The sequence below is a fragment of the Anabrus simplex genome, chromosome 2 (assembly GCF_040414725.1).
Source record: "Anabrus simplex isolate iqAnaSimp1 chromosome 2, ASM4041472v1, whole genome shotgun sequence".
NCBI classification, from domain to species: Eukaryota; Metazoa; Arthropoda; class Insecta; order Orthoptera; family Tettigoniidae; genus Anabrus; species Anabrus simplex.
The window spans coordinates 751,333,593-751,361,455 of record NC_090266.1 but is presented as its reverse complement, the minus strand read 5'-3'; the positions used below and the strand labels follow the sequence as shown (position 1 = coordinate 751,361,455).

The 27,863-nt window shown below is 44.5% G+C and overlaps 1 protein-coding gene across 3 annotated transcripts in view; it reads left to right on the top strand.

The window, feature by feature from the left end:
• LOC136863097 (calmodulin) overlaps window positions 1-27,863 on the top strand; it is a 674,807-nt gene that overhangs the window by 644,060 nt on the left and 2,884 nt on the right. For all 3 annotated transcript variants that reach the window (XM_068225857.1, XM_067139432.2, XM_068225858.1), the window contains one exon: window positions 21,889-22,037. In XM_068225857.1, coding sequence (XP_068081958.1) covers window positions 21,889-22,037 — 149 coding nt within the window. The remainder of the gene's footprint in view (window positions 1-21,888; window positions 22,038-27,863) is intronic.

Below are 27,863 nucleotides of genomic sequence, written 5' to 3'. Positions count from 1 at the left end.
TTAGTCTGAAGTAATAATCCAACTGGTAGCAATTAATTAAAAATGTAATTAACAAATAAAAGGTAATAGATGTTCTGATCCACACTCGCGTATCACAATGCAATACATCACGTAACTCTGCCTACTGTGGTGGGCGATCCGAGAATAAATTGAAGCTCGACAAAATCGACCGGTAATCTAATCGATATGTGAAGTCGCGCGTCATAGTTAAACAAATTCCGTTGAATACTAATGATGTTTCCTTAGATAACGGAATTCCAACACGGGGAGCCGCTTGGTGTTGAAAAGCCTGATGGAGCGTTAAATAATAACGTCGCTGCATCAGTTAAGTTAGTTAACGAAGGCCCATTGTGCCTTTCTTTTTACGATCTCAGCGGCGCTGTCTGTTAGTCGTTCGGGTTCAATCCCGATTGAGTTCGTGGGCACTTCAGGAGGTTTGGGTGCGACAACTCCGCACCATTGGTATTCCGCACGTTTAATAACTACTATGAAAGAAAATTCTGACACTCCATCGTATTTCCGGCAATTTAAGTAACGTAACCAAATACCATTATTGGAATTAATATTTTCTGAGCTCTCGAGCGAGGATCAACTTGAAGGAGGAGTTCCAGCGGACCACTGCTAAACAGCCCAGAAAACACGCACTGGCCGTGAAAGCTTATACCAGTGGCTGGGATGTTCCGTGCTCAAAGAAGTCATACTTCCGGGCAGCTGCACCCACCTCACGTGGAGAATGAAGGCTGTTCAACAGCGGCTGGTGTCGTGATGGTGATTTCCTTGGAAAATTTGCCGTCGTTAAAGGAACAAATTGCTTAGCAATCACCAGTTAAATACTGTAGCTTAACGTCGGTAATGATTCACTGACAGGGTGGTTCTGACAACTCATACTTTATAAAATAGAACATTGTTAACTCGAACCTGAAGGGTCCAGTACAAGCTTTCAATTATCCACCAATTCGAATTAAACAATATCACACATCGTACTTACATGAATCTCGATTTCAAAACTATCCCTTCAGTTTTAAAATGTTTCCGCGACTCGCAATGACTGTAGACATAGATACATACATTCATCATCATTATAGACCGTTATGCCTTTCAGCGTTCAGTCTGCAAGCCTCTGTGAATTTACTAAACGTCACCACAATCCTCTATTTGCAACCAGTGCTGTGACCCCATTTAGTTCTACACCTATTATCTTTATCCTGGTCTCCCTCTACTCCTCTTACCCTCCATACCAGAGTTAATAATTCTCCTAGGTAACCTATCCTCCTCCATTCGCCTCACATGGCCCCACCACCAAAGCCGGTTTATGGGTAACGCAGTGCGTACGGGAAAAGGTTCCAGAGCTCCTAAACCGTGGATAGTTGACGATATTCGCCACTTAATGGCTATACGAGACACTGCTCATAGAAGATACAAACACTGCCCAACGGAAGCGAACCACCAGACTTATAAAACACTGCGTAATAAAACGACCTCAAAAATTCGAAGCGCTAGACTACGTTACGTCCATAACTTGATTAGACCTGACGTACGCCCTGCGACGGTGTGGAAATCTATGCAATATTTTGGCATCAATAACCAGAAATCTAATGAAGAACTAAATGTTAACGTAGATGAATTAAATGGCCATTTCATCTCACCAACGGGAATTAATCCGGTCATGAAAGAGAAAACAATTAATACATATAATAATACGCCATCTCCACACAGAGATAAATTTTACTTCAGTCACGTCACACCGCAAGAAGTGATTGACTCAATAAACTGCGTCAAGACCAAGGCTAGGTGCATAGATAATACAGGCCACGAAATGCTCATGAAAATTCTCCACCACATCATTTATCCAGTGGTGAATATCTTTAATTATTCACTACAACAGGGGAATTGCCCGGAAATATGGAATATGGCCATAGTTCACCCGCTCCCGAAAATAGGACTGGCAAAGGACGTCGGTGGCTATCGGCCGATTAGCATCTTATGCATATTGTCAAAAGCTTTAGAATACATAGTTCACAAGCAGATTACCAACTATCTTACTCAACACCATCTCCTCGATATCCACCAGTCCGGCTTTAGATCGAGACACAGCACTTGCAGTGCATTAACACATATGACTGATGACATAAGACAAGCTATGGACAACAAACAACTGCCAGTTCTAGCGTTATTGGACTTTAGTAAAGCTTTCGACACTGTTGACAGAGACATTATATCCAATTTAAGTAGTTTAAATTTATCCGTGAGTGCACTCCAATGGATCAGTTCCTATCTCACCGGCCGTCGGCAGTGTGTACTTAATAACAACAATGAATATTCAAATTAGGAATACAACAAGGATCTGTACTCCCCCTATTTTTCTCTTTGTATATAAATGGCATAACTTCCGGATTAAAACACAGTAAATACCACGTATACGCGGATGACTTACAGATATATCACACAGTAAACCTGAAAACCTGCACTCAGAAATACTTCACCTGAATGAAGACTTGATGACCGTAGATATATGGGCCAAATATCACGGATTCAAATTAAACCCATCAAAATCCCAGGCATTAATTATTGGTTACCCTAAATTACTTCACAAACTCAATCGAACAGCGCTAATACAGTTGTCCATAAGTGGTACTCTCATACAGTATAGCCAAAATGTAAGAAATCCTAGTATAACATTTGACGAACATTTGTCCTGGTCTACCCAAACTATATCTGTGTGTAGAAAAATATACGGAACGCTACACTGTCAAAAAGGAAAGCAGAAGAGGAACTTACTTATTAAAAAAAGCTCATCGATCGACTCTTCAAGTCACAACACTCTCGCAGCAAAATTAGAGTAGCATAAGAATATAATAATCCCCCTATTTATACGGTTATAACGCAACTTTGAAGTCATGAACACAGGTTGGCTCATGTGAAATGCGATAGTAAACACAAGTGGTGCGGTACTATATAATAAATGTTCGGAGCGTGTTTATGCAGTCTGCGTGTGTGCCGACCTAAGATACAGTCACTGAAAATAATTGCATAAATGTTTAAGTAACATTTTCTGAGTAATTGGAGTTATTCATATTCATATCGTACAATAGGCTATTTCGTGACATCAGGTAGCATATTTTCTCTTTAAACCGTAAAATTCACCAACAATAGTGCCAATGTGATATTTGGTGGAGAATTGTAATGTATGGGAACAGTACCCAGCATTATATGCATTGCAAAACTTGCATAAATTTAACCAGTGTAGATCAAACAAAATATTTAAAAATATATAGAATATAGAAACGCCCGTACTTTACCTTTATCGGAGAGCATGTCCGGCTCCATGGCTAAATGGTTAGCGTGCTGGCCTTTGGTCACAGGGGTCCCGGGTTCGATTTCCGGAAGGGTCGGGAATTTTAACCATCATTGGTTAATTTCTCTGGCAGGGGGGCTGTGTGCATGTGTCGTCTTCATCATCATTTCATCCTCATCATGACGCGCAAGTCGCCTAAGGGTGTCAAATCGAAAGACCTGTACTTGGCGATCCGAACATGTCCTCGGACACTCCCGGCACTATAAGCCATACGCCATTTCTTTATATCGGAGAGCATGGGTTGACACCAGGGCGTGTACGGTGCATGCTAGGAACCACAGAGAGAAGGACATGTGAATAAGTTCTTTTGAAATGTAAGTCTTTATTTATTCATGTTTGACAAGAAATATATCACCTTTTATATATGTGAAGGCTGGATTTGAGAAAGAACAAACAGTGGTTGGAAGTGACGCTGTCTCTCGGCATCGGCGTCGGCGATATCCCACGTTGCCGGACTCCTTCCCCCTCGCCATGGATCTCCTCTCAGCACCATGGCACCACGTTATCCCACGGCTGTTGACAGGTCTTTAAAGTCCAATGAGGATCGGGATCGAACCCGAGAGTCTGACGCCTGATGATTGATTAGTACAATGTGGAATTATTGATTTAGCATTTAATTCCACTTCGGTCACATGAAGGGAGTAAAGAATTGTATAGGCATCGAACAGAATGTCAGTGAGATCTGGTACGACATTTATTTACTGCACTGCACATTATGTGAATTAGTGCCTTCACTGAATATTACTACTCAACACCGTTCGTATAATTTACAAGTTCCACAGTTCATAACGAAAGAAGAAGATTGACACAGTTAGACATAAATGAAATGATTGTCGTTCGATGCACTGTTCTAGTGTACCAAGCCTACTTAGCGAACACAATTCATAAACCTCGAGTCTATTCTGTCACTAACGCACAGTCTCATGAAAATAAAATATGTTATTAAAGCAGAGTTTTACGAAAAAAAAATTATGTCACTAAAGCACTGTCTTATGAACCTAAAAGCCATGATTATAATAGTGATCAGCATAGTTCGAAGGAAAGAAATTAACACTGTCCAACAAAAAAACGACACAGTCTTTAGAAATTATTATGATACAGTTCGTTGCGAAAGACTGACATGAGTCAAATGGTCTCGTCTGTAATCGAACTATCACTTCCCTGAATATGTACAATACCACGACGATAAGCTATGATGTTGCGAGTCCGCTCATTTTATGCAAGTTGATAATAATTTATGATTATTCGCTCGAAGAATATAGTCCCGTTCTCAAGAATGTTAATTACTCGAACTGTTCAAGTTTTCATACACAAGTCTATCAGCTGTTGACGACTCAAAATATTTATATCACTTCCTATCACGCACGAAAATAGAGTTCTAAGTTTCCACCTTCGACACTTAGAAATGTGTACGTCCGAAGACGCGAACACTTGTATTTTCCGTAAACACAACTACCGTCGCCAGTCTGCCGAACTGAGTAACGATCTCCGACCGATATCTTCCACCGCTGGCCCGCACACCGTGGCAGTTGGGAATACACACAAATAATGATTTAAGCCTACTACTACTACTACTACTACTACTACTACTACTACTACTACTACTACTACTACTACTTCTAAAATGTTTTCATTCCTCCCCTGAAAGAGGAAGTGGGCCTCTTAGACGGTGACGCCGTCTCTCAGGCCGGGAGATTTGTTACGGCGAAGGAGATGCACGGAGAAGGTAAGAGGGTTGGCGGGCGTGGCCTGTACTAGCAACTGTCCCGGCATTCTCCTTAGTGAAGGAGAATGGGAAACCACGGAGAACCATTCTCAGGACAGCCGACGGTTAGGGTCAGCCTCGAGGTCCAGCTCTGTCCCGTCTCCCGAATGCAGAGGCGTAGAGCCACGGCAGAGCCGTGACCACCCCTCCTCTGCTCGGTTGGCTGGTCAGAGTGCAGAACTGTTGGACCACGGACCAGCCATGGCTACTTATGGGCCGAGACCCACTCTGCATCTACCGACCTTATGGCCGGGGGCGACGACGGCTGTATCGTCGGCGAATTGGAGGAGCTGTACTGGGGAGGGTGGTTGGGTTGGGGGATATCAGCTACGAAGATAATGAAAAGTAATGAAGAGGCTGGAGAGCCTTGAGGGACTCCTAAAGACATCGGGAACGGTTGAGAGAGGTGGCCTTGGATGGATATGCAGGTGGTTCTGTTGTGGAGGTAAGAGGCAAAGAAGCGGATGAGGGAGTGACGAAAGGTGAATAGATGAAGCTTATAGATTAGAGCAAAACCACATTGGGAGGGTGGTAGGAGGTGGTGTGACTTAAGGTAGGGGTGAATACGGTAAGTTAGAATCTTGTCCAGGATTTTGGTGAGGATGGTTATAAGACAAATAGGACGGTATGAGTCGGGAACTGACAGGTCTTTTACAGGTATAGGGAAGAGGAGCATGGTGGATCGTTTCCAACTGGTGGGATAAAAACCTGAGGTGAGAATGAATGTATATACATTGGCTAGTATATGAAGAGTGTAGGTGGAGCTTAACGGATGTGCCGGTAATGTATGTGATCGGGGCCTGGTGTGATGTCTCGAGTTCGGAATAGGGCATCTGTGATGTCAGTGACTGTTATTGTGGTGTTTAGGTCGTGGAGTGTGAGGAAATGGTTTGAGGATTGTTGTAAGTTGGGCGACGATAGAAGGTTTTGATAAAATGTAGGGTCGGTTACAGAATTATGGATGGTGGGGGTAAAGAGTTTGTGAAATTGGGAGGAGAAAATCTCCCTATTTTCCTCGATGTTTCTTGGAGACCGACCATTATGAAGGATTGGGTAAGCTGGGGTACGATGCTGGCCGAGAAGGGAAGAGAGCCTACGCCAGAATTTGGAAGGAGAGGCATGTTGAGTGATGAGGGAAGTGCAGGTGTTTGAGCAAGATCGGCGTTGGTAGGCATGGAGGTAGTTGGATATTGTACGGCTGATTTGGCGATGGAGGCGTAGAAATTAGGGATAACGGGTTCGAAAGAATTCGGGCAGGTAGTATTGGGATAGTTTCTGAAGATGGCGGAATTTAGGCGGGAATCTCGGTTTATGGGGTGTGTAAATAGAGGTGGGAATATGGGCGTCAGAGGCTGAGGTTATTATGGTATGGATGCACTGTGCTACGGCTTCTAAGGATTGGGCATCAGTGGGAGGGGTAGGTGGTTTAGTGAGAGATCGGCTGATGTGGGCACGATATCATGGCCAGTTGGTTTTGGAAAAATTTGTGACGATGCGTGGGGGAGGTGGGTTTCTGTACGACCATAGTTTGCTATTTGGAGTAGTATAGGTAGGTGGTCACTGCCTATACTAGGGAGAAATGAGGCTTGTAAAATGTTTATAAAGGAATTATGAGCGATAACGGCGTCAGAGGTGGTGTTTGAGGCAGGGCATGATGGTCCTGGGAGCGGAATGATTGATGAATCTATGGTCTGTAAGAAGGTGTCAAAGTTATTAAGGTCAGTAGCTTTCCTACTATGTAGGTTCAGATCTGCGAGGATGATGATGAAGTGTCGGAATGAGTTGTGAAGGTAGGCGAGGAAATCTGTTGGGAGAGGGGTATGAGATCGGATGTACGATATCTTCTATGGATGGAGGGGTGAACTGCGAGTTGGACGATGGTGTAGTGGGGATCGGTGGGGACGATTAGGTCCGGATGTTTTTCTTGCGGGGAGGACTTTACAGAGGCGTGAGTATGTAGTGTGTCCTAGGCCGGAAGTTTTGCAAACAGGTCAGCTTGGGTGTTGGGATATTGATTTGCGGGATGGGGTTGGATATAGTGCCCACAGACCGATTGTTGTGCTCTGCATTGGGCGGTGCTCTGTTGGTTATAAACAAGACATTGCTCACATAGAATAGGTTGAGGTGGAGGGGCTTTACACGGTTAAGATCGATACTCCAAACTGTAACAGCTTGTCTACATCTGGTATGGTGGGGAGAAGCACGCGGACCAGGAAGGTCGGCCCGGACGCGTTCTTGATACGGAACACTTTTCGTGCTGGGATGTTCTCAGCATTAAGCTCGTTTAAGATTTCTTCATCAGTCAGCTCAGAGGGGACCCCACTGATTACACAACTGATGAGTCTGTTTCGGGGGGGGAGGAGTCTTGATACGGGATTGTAATAGGTGTTGGAAGGGGGAAGAAGACCCTAGTTGTGCAGCACCGATGGAGTTTACTAATTTATAAGCGGCCTCCTCCTCATTAACCTTGATGATGTAGCCGTTGGCAGTTAGGTTTATGTCTGCTATTACTTCCCTTTTCATGTGATAGTGGTGGAGGGTGCGAAAGATTTTTTGCGAGGAACGGAACTCGGGGGCTGGGTTTCGGAGGAGGAAACTGTGCGCGCCCTCATGGCGGTGTTGGAGGAATGCAGTGTTGGTGATGGGAGGGGGGACTTTGGACAGAGGAGGAAAATCGATGGTTGATGAGGTGTTGGGCGTCGGTGAAGCAGGATTTACGTCCATTTCTTCCTTAGCTGGAACTGGAGTGTGATGAGTATGTGTGGCAAAGCGTCGAGCTGCTGGTTCGGAGTCTGGATCTGCTTGTCAAACTGGTCTCTTCGTTTTGAGTCGAGAGTCACTTACCGGCATAGGTGGGACTAACAGATAGCGATAATTTGGAGGTGGGTCCACTGAGGGACACATGGTTGCGAAGTTATGAGCGTGGGTGGTGATGGTATTCGTTGTGAAGGTGGAGCTGGCGATTACGGCGGCTGTATTGGTGAGAGTAGTGATAGTGGTGGTGGCCGAGTTGCTGAGGTGATCCATTGTGGCTCACTGAAGAGTCTGCACAAACCTTGGGCTTAATACGCCCCAGTGAACCTTGATCGCATCTATTTATCTATTAACGTTTTCATTCCCCTCCCTGAAGGGGATTGAGGAATTTGAGGTGGATATGGGAGTGGAGTGGCATCCTGGCTAAGGTTGCTTTGTGATAGTACATATATCACACCCCCGAATTATATGTAGAAGTTATAGATATTATTGTCAGTATTCGATTTATTATTATTATTATTATTATTATTATTATTATTATTATTATTATTATTATCGGTATTTCATTTGTATGTTTTGTCATTTATATTTATAAGCTGGAAGATATCCACATATGTAGGTATGAGTAATTTGTTTTGCACGAGTGGGAAAACATCGCTTTAATAACTCTGGTAATTTGAATGAGTCATATGGCTACCCCAGTGTCTGTTGTGATGTACTTGTGTCGGGTAATTCCATGAGTCATATATATATCCCAGCCTGATGAGATGAGCTTGTTGTTGTATTAGGAAAGTTTGGTGATTCATGGAATATACCCCAGAGTTTGTTATTGTCTTGGGAGGAAGAAGTAGTTCAGGGCTTGGGCTTGAGAAGAGGACCACCCATGATTGGCTGGCAAGCACCAATCCAGACGTCTCATCTGAGAGGAGGGGGATATTGATGTCTATAAAGGTTGATCATACGGCGGCAACCAGAAAGATTGTAAAGAAACATTGTAAGGGAGATTGTATGGGTGATTGTAAAGGAACAAGAAGGAAGACAACTACTACAACTACAACCAGTAACACTGTATGAAGGAACGACAACTGACACACTGCACGAGAAGGAAGTAGTGCTGATACACGGTACTGGAGTGACACGGCTGCAATGGACTGGACTTCAAACGTTTGTGGAGTGTAGTCTTGTTATGTTCGTGGAAAGTGGATGATTGTGGAGAGTGCTTGCGCATTAAGTATTGTAGCACTTGTGGCGGCCTAGCATTATATGTTGGTGAAAGCTATCTCAGACTTTCCATAAATTTATGTTGAGGATCGACAGACGTGTGTATATATCTTTACAACAAGTGTTAAAATATGTGAACACAGTAGTACAAGGTACAGTATCTGTGTGATGTGATAACTGCCGATTATGAGAATCGGTAAGTCGAATTGATATAGAGACAGTGAAGGGTATTTATCTTCATACATGTACATTGTTCATCGGACTATCTACAAATAGTAGCTTAGTTCTCGCTTTCGTTTTCCCACGATTTTCATTATTATTGTTGTTGTTGTTGTAAATATGGAGTCTTCCAGCATACTTTATGTGTGTATTATATGTAGAATGTTGTATGTTGATGAGGTGCTCATGCACGGAATTTGTTCAGAATATAGTTAGCTATTTTAGAATCAGTGTTATTGATGAACCTAGGTGCAGTTCCTACCTAATTAGTCGTTTTCAGGAGGTTAGGTAAGGCCTGCAGCAGATGTACCAGTACGCAGCATTATGTGCACGCCCTGGGATATAAAGTTTATCATGCTCTTATCTAAATTCGAGGGATCCATTCTGGTGAACTCTGGCGCCCATACTACGGACATTTCGGTTAATTATGCTTATTAATTTTATTAAGTTTTTGAGTAATTTTATTTATATATTTATTATTCATGATTTTATTTATTTAGTATTTATCAACTTGTTACAGCTTTATTAGGAGATTTATTTATTTTGTTTATTATATTTTATTTCATCATTTTTTGGTCTGGAGGGTGAGAGCTTTTACAAAAATATGCATATATTCTAATGTGAAAAAAATCCATAACATGATTTTTTTCGTTGTTTGCTTTCCGTCGCACAGACACAGATAGGTCTTATTGCGACGATGGGACAGAAAAGGCCTAGAAATTGGAAGAACGCGGCCGTGGCCTTAATTAAGGTACAGCCCCAGCGTTTACGTGGTGTGAAAATGGGAAACCACGGAAAACCATCTTCAGGGCTGCCGACAGTGGGATTCGAACCCACTACCTCCCGGATGCGAGCTCACAGCTGCGCACACCTAACCGCACGGCCAACTCGCCCGGTCATAACATGATTTAAAGAAGTGAGTAATGCAGAGTAATTAGAAGATGATGGATGATCCTTCTGGAAAGCGAAGTGTGATTGCAGATTGCCGACAAAATCGATGTGGCTTTCTTCCCCATCGAAATGCCGCTTGTTGACTGGATGCTTCAATGTACACTGAAGAGGAAAATCACTGGTAGGGGCGAGGGATGTGCGACAGGATTCAGACAAGAGTTTCTAAGAGGGTGAAATGGAAGTGAGTATTTAGGCCGGAATATCAAGTATGAAAGTGGACATTGAGGGTTTGGTTTGCTCAGCTTGTAGGTGTGTTAGAACGAGAGGACGGTGGTAGGGGTGAATATTGTATAGGGCTATAGTGATGATTCGGATTAAATCCTCGACGGTTGGAGAAGGGAAAAGAGAGCGGCTAGGGCTGGTAGGTGAATCAACTGTGCGGAGAGGTGCAACGAGTTCGGGATTATCAGGAAGAGGGGCGGGACGAGCTTTACATCTGCGGGCGTAGGTCGGGTGTGCTTCTCAACAGGAGTTACAGACAGGGGGCTGCACAGTGTTAGGGCACTGTAGGTTGGATGTTCTTGTAGATAATGCCCGCACTTTCGATTCGTAGCTTGACACTGGTTGGTGCTGTGAGAGTTGTACGTCAAACATCTTTCGCAGCGAGTAGTTTGCGGCACGGGTGCACGGGAAGATTCAACTTTCTAATGGCGGCGGTAGATGGACACACCCGAAGCACTCTGTCGAGATCTGCGGTGGTAGGCAGTAGAATTCGCGCCATATAAGTTGAGCCTTCTGCGTTCCGTATTAGGAAGGATTTACAAGCTGGGATGCTTTCGGAGTGTAATTCAGCGACGACTTCCTCCTCAGTGATAGCTGGACCTATGCCACGTACCACACAGCTGAAAGTCTATGTCTAGGAGGCGGGGATGGAGTTTTGAGCACTGGTTGCGAGAGAAGCTTGAATGGAGCGGCGGAACCCAGTCATGCTGCTCCAATGAACGTAGTGAGTTTTTGGGCGGCGAAGTCTCCATTCAACTTGGTGACAAGACCGTTTTTGGTTGGCCGTATGTCTGCTATTTTTTCTCGGCGCATATTAAACTAGAGGAGGGTGGAAAAGATGTTGCAAGGGGAGCGGAATTGCTGAGCTGGATTCTCAAGGAGATAGACGTGGGTACCAATTGGTGGGTTCTGGAGAAAGCGTGAATTCATGAGAGGACGGCGGGCTCCTGGGACTGGAAATAATTCACTGGGAGGAGGAAGAGATCGTTCAGGTGGAGTTTCCACGCAGAAAGTTGGAGATTGGTCAAGATTAACCTGATGAGTATCTATTGGAGTGACCGCTACGCGCCGAATTTGTTGTGTATCCTCAGGAGGGGTGGTCGGGGCGGACCGTTTATAGTGAAGGCTGTTGGAGTCCCATGTTGGAGAAGGAACTCGTGGAAGAAATATCGCCTGGTAGTTTGTATCTGCGAAGGAGGACATGATGGCAGCATGGTAGGCTACGGTGGCGGAGTCGAGAGCGGCGGATGCAACAGAAGTTATTGATGTAGTTGTGGTGCGGGTGTCGCTGGTGCTGGTGACTGCGTAGTGATACATGACGATCCACGAAGATCAGTTAGCTGCTCTACACCTTCCGATGGAGACCTCTGATGGAAAAGGCAGAAACCTCGGCAATCCTCCCGGCGAGCTGCGAGAAGAAGATACAGTAGCGATGCTGAACTTGTAGGACGAGTCCTGAGGTGAAACCTCAATTCGAGCACCACTCAGTCCACGTGTCTAGACACGTGTTCAAGCGACTATAAATCGCCGTGTTAGAGTTTGGTGTGTGGATGTCGACGAACTTTAAGACTTATGCAGTGGTATTAACCGTCGTTAGAGTCACTGCAGTCGACGAAGGATCATCTCTTGATCACAATGAACTTTATGTTTATAAACCTCACTGAACATAGATCACTGAAGAGTGTTTCTTCATGTATCGTTCTGGTAAGCCTTCGGGCAAGCCCAGAGTGTCGGGTATTTACCGGACCCGATCCTGAGAACTTTTGTACACCAATGTGTGCTGGTAGTCGTGGGGTGAAACCCCTCGATTGCTCTAGGTCCACCTTAACCGAACACGTTATTAAACAGCCATCAGCTCTCGTGCCGGATTTGGGTGTAAGGCGAACGCTGGACTCGTCGGGTGGTTGACCACAGAGAAGTACATCATAATTCCACCAGATGCCCGGTCCTCGACGAAGGATCCTTAAGCCAAATCAACCAGCTCCTTTTATACCCGTAGTCCGGGCATCGTGGCTTCTGCTTCGTCAATCTTCTATCTTCAATTCCTCGGTTATCACACCGCCGATTTTAATGAAATTTGGTATTCTACCCTCTGTTGTATTTGTATTTGAATGACAATGTATTTGAAATTGTTGTGTCACATTCGATTCTGGAGATCATGAGATGGAAGGAATCGAATGTTCGATGGCTACGTCATATGTCCTTCGCTGGCTCTCCATCAGCGGGCAGGTTGCGTGCATAGCTGCTGCATCTCTCACCTGCGCGCACAGTGGTCTTTTCAAACCTCTCATACAGCTGTTGTTACGAGTTGCGCTCGAATGCACAGGAAATACTTTGATAACGAATGTCGCTGTGACTTTCCCGTTTCAATATATAAAAGTATATATAAAATAAACGCAATTGCTGAAGGACTATGATACGAAAAGATAACGTGCCAGATCCTACAACGAATGATTTAAAATATCCCTAAATCTACTGTAGCTACCATTATGTACTCATAGTTTGGCTGCATTGCACGTTCCACGCGTCAGCAAACAACAGACGGTTTGTCGCACATCCTTCGCCGTCCGACTGTTTGCAACACTTCAAGTAGTCACGGAAGTGTATTGCCTCTTGAAAATTGTGGACTAGCTAGGTGGACGAAAGCAAATCAGTGAGGTCTCGCCTCGGGACGTGCTTCATCGCACTGCAGGTGGATCAGCTTGTATTCCAGCGTCGATCCGCATTCTCCGGCATTCTTTACATCTCTCTTTGGACTTGCGTCAACAACCTTGTACCCATACACGCCATATTTTCCTGCCAGTACTACTGCTACTACAAGCACCACAATTACCTCCATTGCCACCTTCGGACAATTCCCCTCAGACACCGCCGCCATCGCTTTTCACACAGCACTGATGTCCAGCCATGCAGCTCCGAATTATGAAGCTCGCTTTCTACCTGTGACATCAGCTCAGCTTCCCTACACCTCCCGAGCACCATCTACGAGGAGGGTCACTCGACCAGCCCAGAGATAGGAACGAGCACCACGTCGCCTGGCAGTGGATTCAGCACCAGAGCCAGCACCACATTTGGCCACAGCAGACGAAACGTCTCCTCCCATGGATACCGAAGTACAGCACTCTCCACCATCTGCCACTACTTCCGCCACCGCTACCACCACCAGCTCCCGGGTCGCATATTCCTCCATTTCCAGTACTAGATGACCCTTCACCCATCTTCGTTTTCTCCAGGCAACCCCTCTGGAACACATGCATTTCTCCTCTCTAATCCTTCCCCAGAATTTCAGTCACCCCAAGCCATTTTCTCCACGCTTCTCAATTACAACCTGCGCCGAGAAGACGTCGCCGATATCCGGAAGACATCAATAGGAATGATCATCAAAATCAATGGAGACACTGCAGCTAATCAACTCGCCGCCCAATTCGAGGCAACCACCGTCGGATAAAACGCCTCTTTTCAACCCCTTCCACCACCACCCATGCAACCCCCACTTCCACCTCCCCGTTATAATCAGCTAAGCTATGTCATCCGGGGGTGGGGTGGATCCTTCACCCGCAGAGGAAACGATTGTCGCCGAGCTCAACGCGGAGGGAATACCAGCTCTGAGGGCCTTCCGCATCAGGAATGCGGCGGGGCCAACATTCATGTTGCGGATCATCCTACCAACATCTGCCGACGTGGACTGTTGTAACCAAGGTTGAAGTTTACAAAACACAACTTTTATTGCTTCACTTTATGATATTTACACAAATAACAGAAATTTATTTTGAAGCAAAAAGGAATATTGAATCTTGAGAAAAGTCTGTCTTTATACAATATGTACAGGTTTACAGTCTTTATATACACTTCTATCTTGAAAAGATAGTCTTTGTGAATTGACACGTTGATAGTCGAAAACTATCTGGCACACTAACATGAATGTCTTTGAGAGTCCTTGTTTGTTGAAGTGCCTGAATTCCTAAAAAGCAAGTTCAATTGATTGAAGAAATTCCACCTAGCGAAACTAAGGGAGCTTGCATAAATTTGGGAATGAAAATGGCTTGTAAAAGAATTACGGAACATAGGCAGCGGAAACAGGTAAGGGAGCGGTGACCAGAGGTGAGACCTCGTACTGCCAGAAATTCAGTCCACCTGGTCGAAGCACATTTTCAAGAGGAGTAGCCTCCGTGCTCGACGTAGGGCGTATTCTGGAGCTGGACACCGGGGCAAGTGGGCGAGTGAGCAGACAGGGAGCTCCTATTTATAGTACACTCGATGGTCAGGCACGCGCACTGAGGGCTGCGCGTCGAAGCTAGCAGAATGATACACAGGCGCGCGTGCAGCTGGCTGGCGGAGGCGAGAAAGGAGCGCCGGACATACAACACCCTCCCCTCCTAAATACGCCGGTACGGCGTGAAACGGCGGCGGCGCTGGCGGACTGCGATGCTGGGGCGGAGCTGCTGATGTCTCTGTTGTATTGTCCGGAGCTGGAACTGGGCGGAGTGGCGCTGTCTCGTCCTGAAAGGAACCCATTGTTATTAAATGATCTAAGGCTCGTTCAGCAATAGATTTATCTGGTTTAGCAATAGCATCAATAGCTGGACAGGGGCGGTAGCGCAGACGTATCTGATCTTGATGGCGGCAGATACGTTTTTCCGTAGTCTGTATCTCGTATAGACGATGACCCAAAGATCTGCAGATGACTCCAGGTATCCAGAGTGGATTGGATTTGAAAGTCCTGGTGTAGACCTTGGCGTTGAGGGAGAACTTCGTTGGTGCGGACTTATGCTGGGCCGGAAGAGGCTGTAACAGAGAAAGTAAAGTTCTGTGAGGTCGTCCATGGAGCTTCTGTGCAGGAGTGATATTATCAGCGCCGGGTAGAGTTCTGTAGTTGTTTAAGAGTTGGAGCAAGGCTTGGTCTTTAGTTAAGCCTGAAGAGACAGCTGTCTTCATACTTCTTTTAAATGTTTGTACGAAGCGTTCAGCTTCACCATTAGATTGAGGGTGAAAAGGTGGTGCTAGGATATGACGAATGCCATTATGTGTACAAAAGTTCTGAAAAGCAGTAGCTGTAAATTGAGGTCCGTTGTCTGAAATGAGTACTTGTGGTAAACCTTCTGTAGTAAAGATTTTCTGGAGAGCACGAATGGTAGCTTCGGTGGTAGTAGTCGAATGCATATCCACTACATATGGAAAGTTTGACAGTGAATCGATGACTATTAACCACATGGAATTGAGGAAAGGACCTGCGAAATCGATGTGAACTCGTTCCCATGGAGTAGTAGCAGGAGGCCATGAAGCAAGATCAGAAGACTGGGCGTTCTGATTCGTTTGACATTGCTCACAATGACGTATTAGCTTTTCGATGGCGGCATCAATACCGGGCCAGTAGCAGTGTTGACGGGCGAGTTGCTTAGTTCTGGAGATACCCCAATGGCTTTGGTGTAATAATTCGAGAACTTGTTTCTGTAGGCTAAGTGGGATAACCACTCGGAAGATGGTGCCTGCTTCTAGTAATACAACTCCGGCACGAGTCGTGAGACGATGCTGCATACGATGATAAGGTGCCAGGTGGGCAGGAAGTGTGCTCTGAAGAGGCCAACCGTTGCGGATGTAAGTACGTACAGTAGCAAGTGTACTGTCCTTATCCGTAGCTTTAGCTATGCAGGTAGCATCAATAGGAAAACTGGATACAGTATCTTCAAGTTCTATGTCCAACTGAAGACATTCAGATTCTTGAGAATCGAAGGCAGTATCAGGACCAACGGGTAAGCGGGAGAGGGCATCAGCATTACAATGCTGGGATGTGGCTCGATATACAATCTGATAGGAATAATCAGAAAGGAACATGGACCATCTTTGAAGCTTTCTGAGGGAATTCTCTGGGATCTTATTACCAGGATGGAATAAGTGTACGAGAGGCTTATGATCGGTAATGATCAGGAAATGGTTGCCATAGAGATATTCATTGAAACGGCGAATACCAAAGATGATGGCTAAAGCTTCTTTCTCTATCTGTGAGTATCGACGTTGATGGTCATTAAGTGTTTTCGAAGCGAAGGCGATGGGGCGTTCTTGTCCATGACGATCCTTCTGGGAGAGAACGGCACCGACACCGTAGTCTGAAGCGTCAGTAGCTAGCGTGATGATCTTGTCGGGCTGAAAATGAGTGAGTTGTATAGCTTGAATTAAGGCGTTGTTGATTGTTTTCCATGCCTGTTGGCATTGCGGAGTCCACTGAAACTTAACACCTTTTTTACGTAGAGCGTTTAATGGAGCTGCCAGTGTAGCGAAACGTGGAATGAACTTATTATAATAGTTCGCTTTGCCTATGAAGGACTGAAGCTGCTTGAGGTTCTGAGGTGCTGGCATGTTTACTATCGCTGAGACATTCTGTGTACTAGGACGAATTCCATTCTTATCAAGTATATGTCCTAGGTAGTGAACTTGAGGCTGAAAGAAGGTACATTTAGCGAGATTCGCTCGTAAGTCATTGTCTTTCAATTTCTGGAGAAGGAGGCGTAGATTGGTTAGATGTTCCTGATGATCTTTTCCAGTAACAATAATATCATCGAGGTAGTTAGCACAACCGGGAATGGAGGCGGTGAGTTGAGCCAAATAGCGCTGAAAAATAGCCGCTGAGGATGAAACACCGAATGGGAGCCGCTGGAGCTGGAGCAGTCCGAGAGGAGTGTTGAGTGTGAGAAATTTCTTTGATTCTTCGTCTAAAAGTAGCTGTAGATATGCTTCTTTAAGATCAACTCGAGAGAAGAATTGTCCACCAGAGAGACGACGGAATAAGTCTTCTGGACGTGGAATAGGAAAGATATCTGTGTCGAGTTGTGCGTTGACTGTAGATCGAAAATCGCCACAAAGTCGAACATTACCATCAGGTTTCTTGATTACCACGAGTGGAGTAGCCCATTGACTAGAAGTAACTGGTACAACAATTCCAGTTTGTATCCATCTTTCTAATTCTTTCGTGACCTGGTCTTGAAGTGCTAGGGGTACTGGACGTGATTTGAGGAAGCGAGGCTTAGCTCCGGATTTTAGCTGTATGTGAGCTGTATAGTCTTTGGCTGTTCCGAGCTGAGAGTCGAAGACTTCAGGAAACTGCGCTAGGAGAGCGGTAACGTCAGAAGTAGGATGCAATGTAGAAACGACGCTAATGTTGTCATGTATCTGGAAACCAAATAAGTTAAATAGATCCATGCCCATAATGTTTGATGCAGTGTAGTTGTTAACTACGAGAAGAGGAATGGCCTTCTGAATTCCTTTATAACTAGCCTGAAGCCTGATTTGACCTTTGATGTCAATTTTCTTCTTGTTAAATGTCACGAGCTGGATGTCAGCTGGAGAGCATGAAGGTGAACCTAAGTCGTGGTAGGTAGTCAGGTTAATAATAGAGACAGGTGATCCAGTATCTAATTGAAAATCGACAGATCGATCAGAGAATGAGAGAGGAATGATGATTTTGTGAGCATCCTTTGTGGGAAGAATAAGATTGATCTGATCAACTTCCATGTCTTGGCGGGGTTGTATATGCTTCCGGCGTGCTGCAGTAGTCTTAGCAGGGCGGAGCGAACTTTGACAGACAGTCTTGATGTGTCCAAGTTTATTACATCGTTCACAAGTAGCTTTGAAAAAACGACAGTCACGACGTTCATGATGCTTGAAACAACCTCGGCAGGAAGGCAGGAGTTTCGAGGTGCTTTTAGAATTGGGCTTCCGTGTAGCATTACGAGAGGGAACGTGGCGAGAATGCTTGGTGGAGAGCGCCTTATCCGTACGGTTCACTGTAGCAGAGGACTTGCGGGCCTGAGGCGAGACTTGTGCAACTTCGTGTGGAGAAGCTATGGCTGCGGCAGTCTGGGTAGTAAGCTCATAAACCGTAGCAATACGCTGGACGTCTTCTAAAGAAGGGTTACTCTGCTTGACAGCGTCAAAACGTATTTTGTCTTCAGGAGTATGTAATATTAGCATGTCCCGAATGAGAGAATCAGTGTAGGATGAACCACAACCGTCCTTGGAGCAGATGAACTGGCAGGGTTTAGCTAGACCACGCAATTCAGTTATCCATTCAGTATGTGTCTGATGGGGTTGCTTTCTGCTCTGAAAAAATTTATAGCGAGCTGCCACTATGTGAGGAGCTATGGCATAGTGTTCCGTGAGACGGGCCAAGAGCTGCGTGAAGGGTACCTCAGATAAGTGTTCTTCCGGACTTAATTTACGTAGTAATTCACACGTAGCATTGCCAACCGAACTAAGAAATAGTGCGCGGCGGCGTTGATCATCTGTGACAGAATGGCAGATGAAATGCTGTTGTAAACGGGCTAAATAAACTGACCATTCTTCCTTAGCTGGATCAAAAGCAGAGAACGGAGGAATAGCTGATGGCTGTGTAGAGACAGAAATAGCTTGAATAGCCTGAATTAATGCTGCCTGTTGTTGTTGCATAAACTGTTGTTGTTGCTGCTGTAAGGCTTGGAAGACCGTAGCGAGTTGTTCCGCAGTAGCCATTGCGAGATGCGTGCAAGCAAGAGTAAGGTAAGCTGTGTGTCAGAACTGGTTGGAGTGTCGTTGTTGTTTAACACGTCGCCGTAGAGTTGACAACTGGGCCTGTTGAATTGTAGTGTCGTGTTTACCTCGTTGCTATAGAGTTGGCGATTGGGGCTGAGGACGTGTAGTTTGTTGCTGTTTTACCTCGTCGCTATAGAGTTGGCAACTGGGGTCGAAGAATTGTAGGTTGTTGCGTTTTTTACCTCGTCGCCATAGAGTTGTGTTGTAACCAAGGTTGAAGTTTACAAAACACAACTTTTATTGCTTCACTTTATGATATTTACACAAATAACAGAAATTTATTTTGAAGCAAAAAGGAATATTGAATCTTGAGAAAAGTCTGTCTTTATACAATATGTACAGGTTTACAGTCTTTATATACACTTCTATCTTGAAAAGATAGTCTTTGTGAATTGACACGTTGATAGTCGAAAACTATCTGGCACACTAACATGAATGTCTTTGAGAGTCCTTGTTTGTTGAAGTGCCTGAATTCCTAAAAAGCAAGTTCAATTGATTGAAGAAATTCCACCTAGCGAAACTAAGGGAGCTTGCATAAATTTGGGAATGAAAATGGCTTGTAAAAGAATTACGGAACATAGGCAGCGGAAACAGGTAAGGGAGCGGTGACCAGAGGTGAGACCTCGTACTGCCAGAAATTCAGTCCACCTGGTCGAAGCACATTTTCAAGAGGAGTAGCCTCCGTGCTCGACGTAGGGCGTATTCTGGAGCTGGACACCGGGGCAAGTGGGCGAGTGAGCAGACAGGGAGCTCCTATTTATAGTACACTCGATGGTCAGGCACGCGCACTGAGGGCTGCGCGTCGAAGCTAGCAGAATGATACACAGGCGCGCGTGCAGCTGGCTGGCGGAGGCGAGAAAGGAGCGCCGGACATACAACATGGACAGACTACTTGCCAGTGATGTCTCAATCCATCGTCATCATCACAAAGTCGTGCCGTCCCACGCTCCACCTCCACAATCCCTCAGATGAGAAAAATGTCTCCGTTATAATCAACACACAGCTGCAATGTGCAAAGCAAATCATCCCATCCGCGGGCATTGCACCCAACATCACTTCACCAACAAGTGCCCCAACACCCTTCAAACTCCCCGGTGTCGCACCTGCGGTGGCAACCATGCAGTTTATTCTCGTCGATGTAGAGGCCGTCCCGCACCTCTCCCAAACCACCCTGAATTAATAGCCCCGTTCCCACTATCGACCCACCAACCACGCCAACTCGGTCACTATTTCCCCATCCTACAATTGAAGGTCTGATCAGATTAGCAACAATTTCATAGCTCAATATCCACCCGTACAATAGATCGGTAGTTTTCAACCATCTCCAGGCTGCAGCAAATCAGACGCTCAATTTACATTTCCTCAGAACACACTCCGGTTTAAATACCCATTTCAACTTTACACCTTTAGATACTCTTTTATAACCCTTTTCATGATACTTTCAGCCTCAGACACATATCCAGTAACATCATATATTTCCATGTTACATTGCTATGCACTAAGGACAACCACATCAAGCATAAAATAGGGATGTAAGTGCACTCGCAACCACGCAATTACCTATCCTGTATATGTATTCATAACCTAATACTTGTCATGTATATCAGGCGTAGGATCATAAGTAAACAAATTAAAAAGAGAGGAAAAAAGTTACTCCTGAAACAATACACTGATGTTGAATGTCTTTATCTACTTCTGTATATTTATTTACCTTGTCTAAACAATATTGTAATCAGTTATGAAATTCAATAAAACTTAGCCCAATGGCTATAAATTCCCATTCGATCTCCTTCATTTCTCACATCCTTTAGCCAACCCCCTCTTCCCGCACATCTCCCCAACCCGCCCTCATCTCTTTTGACCAGAAAGAGGGCGTAACCCTGTAGGTGGCTCGCCCCACCCCTTCAGGGTGGGAAATGAAAGCATTTGATGATGGCGGTTTGACTCACAAGACTGGTCATACACACGTGGCCACGTCTTTGACGAACGCTGCCCCTTTTAGGGTTAACAACAACGTTTAATTCTGTACGGTCACACAAAATCTGAGATCCGAATTTCCATATAAGCAGTATTTGCTCCTACACATTGTAGTTATGAAAACTGCCGAACTTTGTAGTCTTCGCTCGCTTGTGATCGTCTGGCACTTGAATGTTACGAATGAGTCAGGCAACATCGTACAATGACGCATTAACCCCCCAAAAATTGAAAATATACTGACTAATATACAGGTTTTGTGCATTAGTTGCTAGTCGGGATCATAGTGTTTGTAAGCATAACCACGATGTGCTGTGTTGCCACACACAACACAAGCAATAATTCATTTTCATCGTCACTCTACTGTACTAGTGGATGTCTTTGTTTGCACTGTGTTTTCCACGCTATATTTTAAAGCCATCATGGCTAGCTGACAGCTGTATGACCCCAACTAATCCCTCTCAATCTTACCTCAGGTACGAAATCCCGCACGGTGCATCCCCGTGCGTATTTTCACAACTTTCAACGTTAAATGAACAGTATTAGAGGTTAGTATGGAAACATACTGTTTTCGTTTTTGGAATCCACACTATATCAGCTACGTGGATGTAAACGTTGAAAGGATGGGGTGTGTTGTACCTAGAAGACTTCCCTCGTCAGTACCAGTTACATTCTAATGAAACTTAATTTGTACATTTTCTGATGTGGGTGGAGATATGTATTTCAGTGACAGCCAATCCTTGTTCCTCAGCCACTCGTTCTCATTTAACCATGCCTCAAGCTCTCTGGGATACGGAGTAGATACACACTTGTGTATTAACATATTTTCTTGTTATTACTAATTCATATTCTTCTATTTCCTCAGGGTATTTGACAAGAACAATGATGGACTAATTTCTTCCACTGAGCTCCGTCACGTGATGACTAATCTTGGGGAGAAACTGTCCGACGAAGAAGTAGATGATATGATCCGAGAGGCTGATTTGGATGGGGACGGTATGGTCAACTACGAGGGTGAGTAAATCCTGGTAATACTTGGTGAAACACAGATACACATGAAACTCTAATACGATATTTAAACGAATGAGTGAATGTCTGAAGGAAAAGTAAATTAAAGTTCCATTACGCATATAGGCCTATACTGTACAAACAAAAATTACTTGACAGTAACCTACAAGAGTCTTTGTCTGCAAAACATGTTGACATTCATTCCTCTGCATTAACTACAATAATATCACAATTCAGCTTTATTTCTTGGTAGGCTATGTGGTCAAACGGTTCGTTAGCACACAGGTTTCCTTTTTTTGCTAGAGGATTTAACGTCGTGCTAGCTCAGACAGATTTTCGCTGACGATAGGTTAGGAAAGGACTAGGACTGTGAAGGAACAGGCCGTGGAATTAACTGAAGTAAAGACCCAGCATTTGTTTGGTGTGAAAATGAGAAACAACAGACATGCATGTTCAGGGCTGCTGATGATGTGATTCGACCACACAATCTCCTGAATGCATGCTACAGTAACAAGACCCACATTGCGTTGCGAACATTTTCGGTCACCTTTATTCCTTTGACTACTCAACGGCGCAATGTGCAGTCCCTTAACAACAATAATTATCTGATAAATAACATAACTCTACACATTTTTTAAAATTTTAAGGAACTGACTTGAAAGTGCCTGATTCATAGTAATTTGGCCATGCTGATTTCGAATCTGTCATTTTTTCGATCACCCTGAGTTCTTTTTTTATTATTATAATTGTCAAAATATTTTTTTACTTCATTAAATTTGTATCATCAAAACAAAGTGGCACACTCAGGAATAATGCTTAAACATCCAGTAAAAATATCGGATCACTATATCTCATATATTCTAAAATAATTGCTCATCAGTGAGGTAGGTCTTGACGAATTCCCTAGTTTTATTACATCACGGATTTGGTTAGATGTGCCTCACAGGATTCGAACAAAATTCGGAAATTTGAAGTTATTTTCCACTTATCATAAAAATATAAACATTACATGCATAATTTACTAGAACATTACTTTTTGTTAATAAGTTGCTTTACGTCGCACCGACACAGATAGGTCCTATGGCGAGGATGGGAGAGGAAAGGGCTAGGAGTGGGAAGGAACCGGCCGCGGCCTTAATTAAGGTACAGCCCCAGTATTTGCCTGGTGTGAAAATGGGAAACCACGGAAAACCATCTTCAGGACTGCCGACAGTGGGGTTCGAACCCACTATCTCCCGAATACTGCATACTGGTCGCACTTAAGCGACTGCAGCCATCAAGCTCGGTAGTACATTACCTTTAGACTCTGGATCCTGAAGCAGTTGGAAAGTTTTTTTCTATGGGATTTTATTTTATGCGAAGATGGATATTCCTGCTGAAGAAACCAACAATAGTCGCTCATTATGGAGGGTTCCCATCTACCTTGATACCTCGTTGCATTTGTAATATATCTTGGTGAAAACGTTTCTCTTGCTCATTGCTAACTCCACCCGAATTCTCAGGGAAGAAGTCCAAGTGCGAATGTGGAAAATGCATTTTCAGCGACATCCTACATCCTAAGTTTCTGTAGTTATTTACAAGATTATTAATAAATGTATCACTATTTTGTACTTTTTGTTACCTAGAAGCCCATTCACCACTTTTTTGAATGACAAGCACGCAGCAAGCGGGATTCAGCTTAGTATCAAATTGTAAATTCTTAAGCAATTGTCTTATCTGAGGACCAATGAAAATTCCTTCTTTTATCTTGGCTGCACTAATAAATAATAAACAATTTCGTGTGGTAGCCCTTGTAAGGTAGACCCTCCGATTAGGGTGGGAGGCATTTTCCATGTGTAGGTAACTTCGTGTTATTGTGCTGGAGGATAGTGTTATGTGTGGTGTGTGAGTTTAAGGGATGCTGGGCACAACACAAACACCCAGTCCCGGAGCCAAGGGAATGAACCATTTAAGGTTAAAATCTCCGACCCGGTCTGGAATCGAACCCGAACCCGGGGCCCTCTGAACTGAATAGCACTGCGCTGACCATTCAGCCAAGGAGCCGGATGTTGGCTGCACTTATGTCGGGACACAGTTCTGTTTGGTATTTGAAACCTTCCCCTGTTTTGGCCATTCCCTTCACAGAGTTTTTAATGAGCCCCAGTTTTATGTGTAAAGGCGGAAGACACGTTTAAAGGGTTCACCAATGGCTTGTGTTTTATATTCTGCTCCCCTCGTTCGAACTTCTCACTTGGGCCACTCTTTGACTGTGCAGTGTTGTTCAATAGCTCGCCTATCCAACAGGCACAGTAAACAACAAAATTTCGTGAATCCACTCTGTAATCTTAGGAGAATTCCAATAACTTATAAATCACCACAAATACGCCAGTTATGCCCATTGCATTTAATGGCTTCTAAAATCAGTGACATAATTTCGTGTGTTTCTTTCATACCAACTGCATGGACCACAGGAACAGATGGCAGTTCATTGCCATTGTGAAGTAGTGCAGCCTTCAAACTAATTTTGGAAGAATTTTTTTTTTTGCTAGGGGCTTTACGTCGCACCGACACAGATAGGTCTTATGGCGACGATGGGATAGGAAAGGCCTAGGAGTTGGAAGGAAGCGGCCGTGGCCTTAATTAAGGTACAGCCCCAGCATTTGCCTGGTGTGAAAATGGGAAACCACGGAAAACCATCTTCAGGGCTGCCGATAGTGGGATTCGAACCTACTATCTCCCGGATGCAAGCCACAGCCGCGCGCCTCTACGCGCACGGCCAACTCGCCCGGTGAAGAATTTATTAATAACCGCCAATTATCAATATTGTACACAATGTTTAGTTTTGATATCAAGCCAGTCACATTACAACAAACACGGAGTGAACCGTCTCGCTTAAAATATGGTAATAGGGTTTGATTCCTATTTCGATAAAAGGTGACTTTGGTGTCCTTTCCCAGTAAATTCCACTCCTGAAGTCTTGAAGCCAGGACTTCAGCATCTTGCTTTGACTGATCTAAGTCGCACACTAAGTCATTAAGTTCGTTTTGTGAAGGAAAATGTGGATATCCTTCTTCCATAGCAATGTAAGACGAGTCGCTAGATGCTGATGCTATTACACCGTTGTCTGATTCGTTGTCCTCTGTTTCTGAACGTTCTTGCCAATTTGAAGGAGCTACTGGTTTTGGTGAGTCATTCCCATGAGGTATTGGTCTGATGGCTGAACGCAAATCGGGATATGAGATTTTCTGTTTTTTTTATGAAAACCTTGTTATTTTGGTTTCGCAAAATAACAGTCATTGATATAACTTTCTTGTTCGCGCCATATCATTGGAACTCCGAACGGCATATGCTGTTTCTCCTCTTTTAGCCACTGAGTTAGTTTTACATAGCATCGGATGCAACTTATATGCTGTGCGAAACATTTATCTTGGTCACCAAGCGGACAGCCGAAGTACAGGTCATATGAAGTTTTCAATAGTGTTTTAATTGTTTCCTGTGTTTACTAGTTGTGAATTCTCCGCAGATGTAACAAAAACAGCCGGCCCCGTGGTGTAGGAGTAGCGTGCTTGCCTCTTACCCGGAGGTCCCGCGTTCGATTCCCGACCAGATCAGGGATTTTTACCTGGACCTGAGGGCTGGTTCGAGGTCCACTCAGCCTACGTGATTAGAATTGAGGAGCTATCTGACGGTGTGATAGCGACCCCGGTCTAGAAAGCCAAGAATAACGGCCGAGAGGATTCGTCGTGTTGACCACACGACACCTCGTAATCTGCAGGCTTTCGGGCTGAGCAGCGGTCTCTTGGTAGGCCAAGGCCCTTCAAAGGCTGTAGTGCCATGGGGTTTGGTTTGGTTTGGTTTGGTTTGGTTTGGTAGCAAAAACAATCCGGGGAGTTGAGTCATACACGTATCTGCTTCTTCATTGTTTAAGCACAACAACAACACAGCAAAGTTTAAAATTTCACACTGTATGTAGAACCTACCACCATGGTTTCAACCGAGATTGCCAAGCAGCTAAAAACATAAACAGCGATAACTTTTTCCCTGACGTGGTAGAAACGTTCTGTTTTCGTCAACGTAATCAGTACATTATTTGTAATAAAATCCAGCACTTCCCTTCCCAGTTCCCAAACTCTTGTTGAGTTGTATAATCTATGATTTTGTGAAATCTAAGTCAGTGCGTATTGCTGTAATTATGTGGTCCTAGTACTGAAATAATTTATATGCCCCACAACTTCAAACAGATATTATTCCACAATTTCCTCAAAATAAGAGTAAGGGGACGTGATCAGACGTGATGCTATCAGAATTGAGGTTCGAGCCTCGGCTAACCGAATGGTTGAACGTGACTTGGTGCATTCAGCAGCAAAGGTGAGTGGCTGATTTAGGAGGAAATGGCAAAATTTGTTGAGTACTGAGTTCTAAGGAAAAACGAATAGCATTAACATCAAGCAATCATCATCATCATCATCTGTTTACCCTCCAGGGTCGGCTTTTCCCTCGGACTCAGCGAGGGACCCCACCTCTACCGCCTCAAGCGCATTGTCCTGCAGCTTCATACTCTTGGTCGGGGGATACAACTGGGAGAATGACCAGTACCTCGCCCACGCTGCCTCACCTGCTATGCTGAAGAGAGGCCTTGTGGATGGATGGGACGATTGGAATGGATAGACAAGGAAGAGGGAAGGAAGCGGCCGTGGCCTTAAGTTAGGGACCATCCCGGCATTCGCCTGGAGGAGAAGTGGGAAACCACGGAAAAACACTTCGAGGATGGCTGAGGTGGGAATCGAACCCACCTCTATTCAGTTGACCTCCCGAGGCTGAGTGGACCCCGTTCCAGCCCTCGTATCACTTTTCAAATTTTCGTGGCAGAGCCGGGAATCGAACCCGGACCTCCGGGGGTGGCAGCTAATCACGCTAACCACTACACCACAGAGGCGGACAACATCAAGCAATACCAGTGAAAAATGAAATAACGGACAGTTCTTGGAATATCATTATAAAATCTGATGTATTAAGGAGTTTTATGAAAATAACTTGGTGTGTAAACAAAACGTATGTTCAGTCTTCAGCCCTAAGGCTGGTTGGATCCTCAACAGCTCTGCCATCAGCTGTCATAGATGGCCTAGGCATCACTGAAGAGGCGTACTAGGGAAATGAGGAATGAGGTAGTTTCCCGTTGCTTTCCTCACTGAGCCAGAAGTTGCTATTACATATCAGTCTGCCAAGCCCACTGAAATGCATGCACCAACCGACCCTATGAGCAACATTTTCATACCATTCATAACAGGGACTGGCTGCAGAAGGAATGGCATTACTAGCATCGCTCATACCTCAGTCACTTTCATATTGTCAAAGCCAAGCATAAGACAAAGACAGATCAATGAAAGTAAAAAATTACTCTAGCCCATAACAGAAGACATAGTGCCCTGTAAACACTAGGTCCTGCCAGCAAAGGCACGTAAACAAAACATGTACTGAGAAATTATTTCCCTTGTAATTGCTGTTTCATTCTCGAACAAGGTTATCGACCTGCTCCTTCGTGTATTAAATGTATGTGAACGATAGTATCTACACTGTACTTTATGATATGATATGAATCCCGTTCCGTTATGACACTTGTATGGTACGAAACGGTGGAAAATAAAACAAAACATTAGGACTGTTTGGATTGGGAATAACCCGTTAAAGTCGTTACAATGGGACGAGTATTTCTTACAATACTCGACCAGAGTAACTCGATACGTTGTAAAACTTACCGGCGTTCTTAGTTTCTAGACAACCTAAGATTATATTTTTAATTTGGCAAAAGAGTTAACCCAGTACTCAACCCCTCCTTTATCCGAACATGGGACT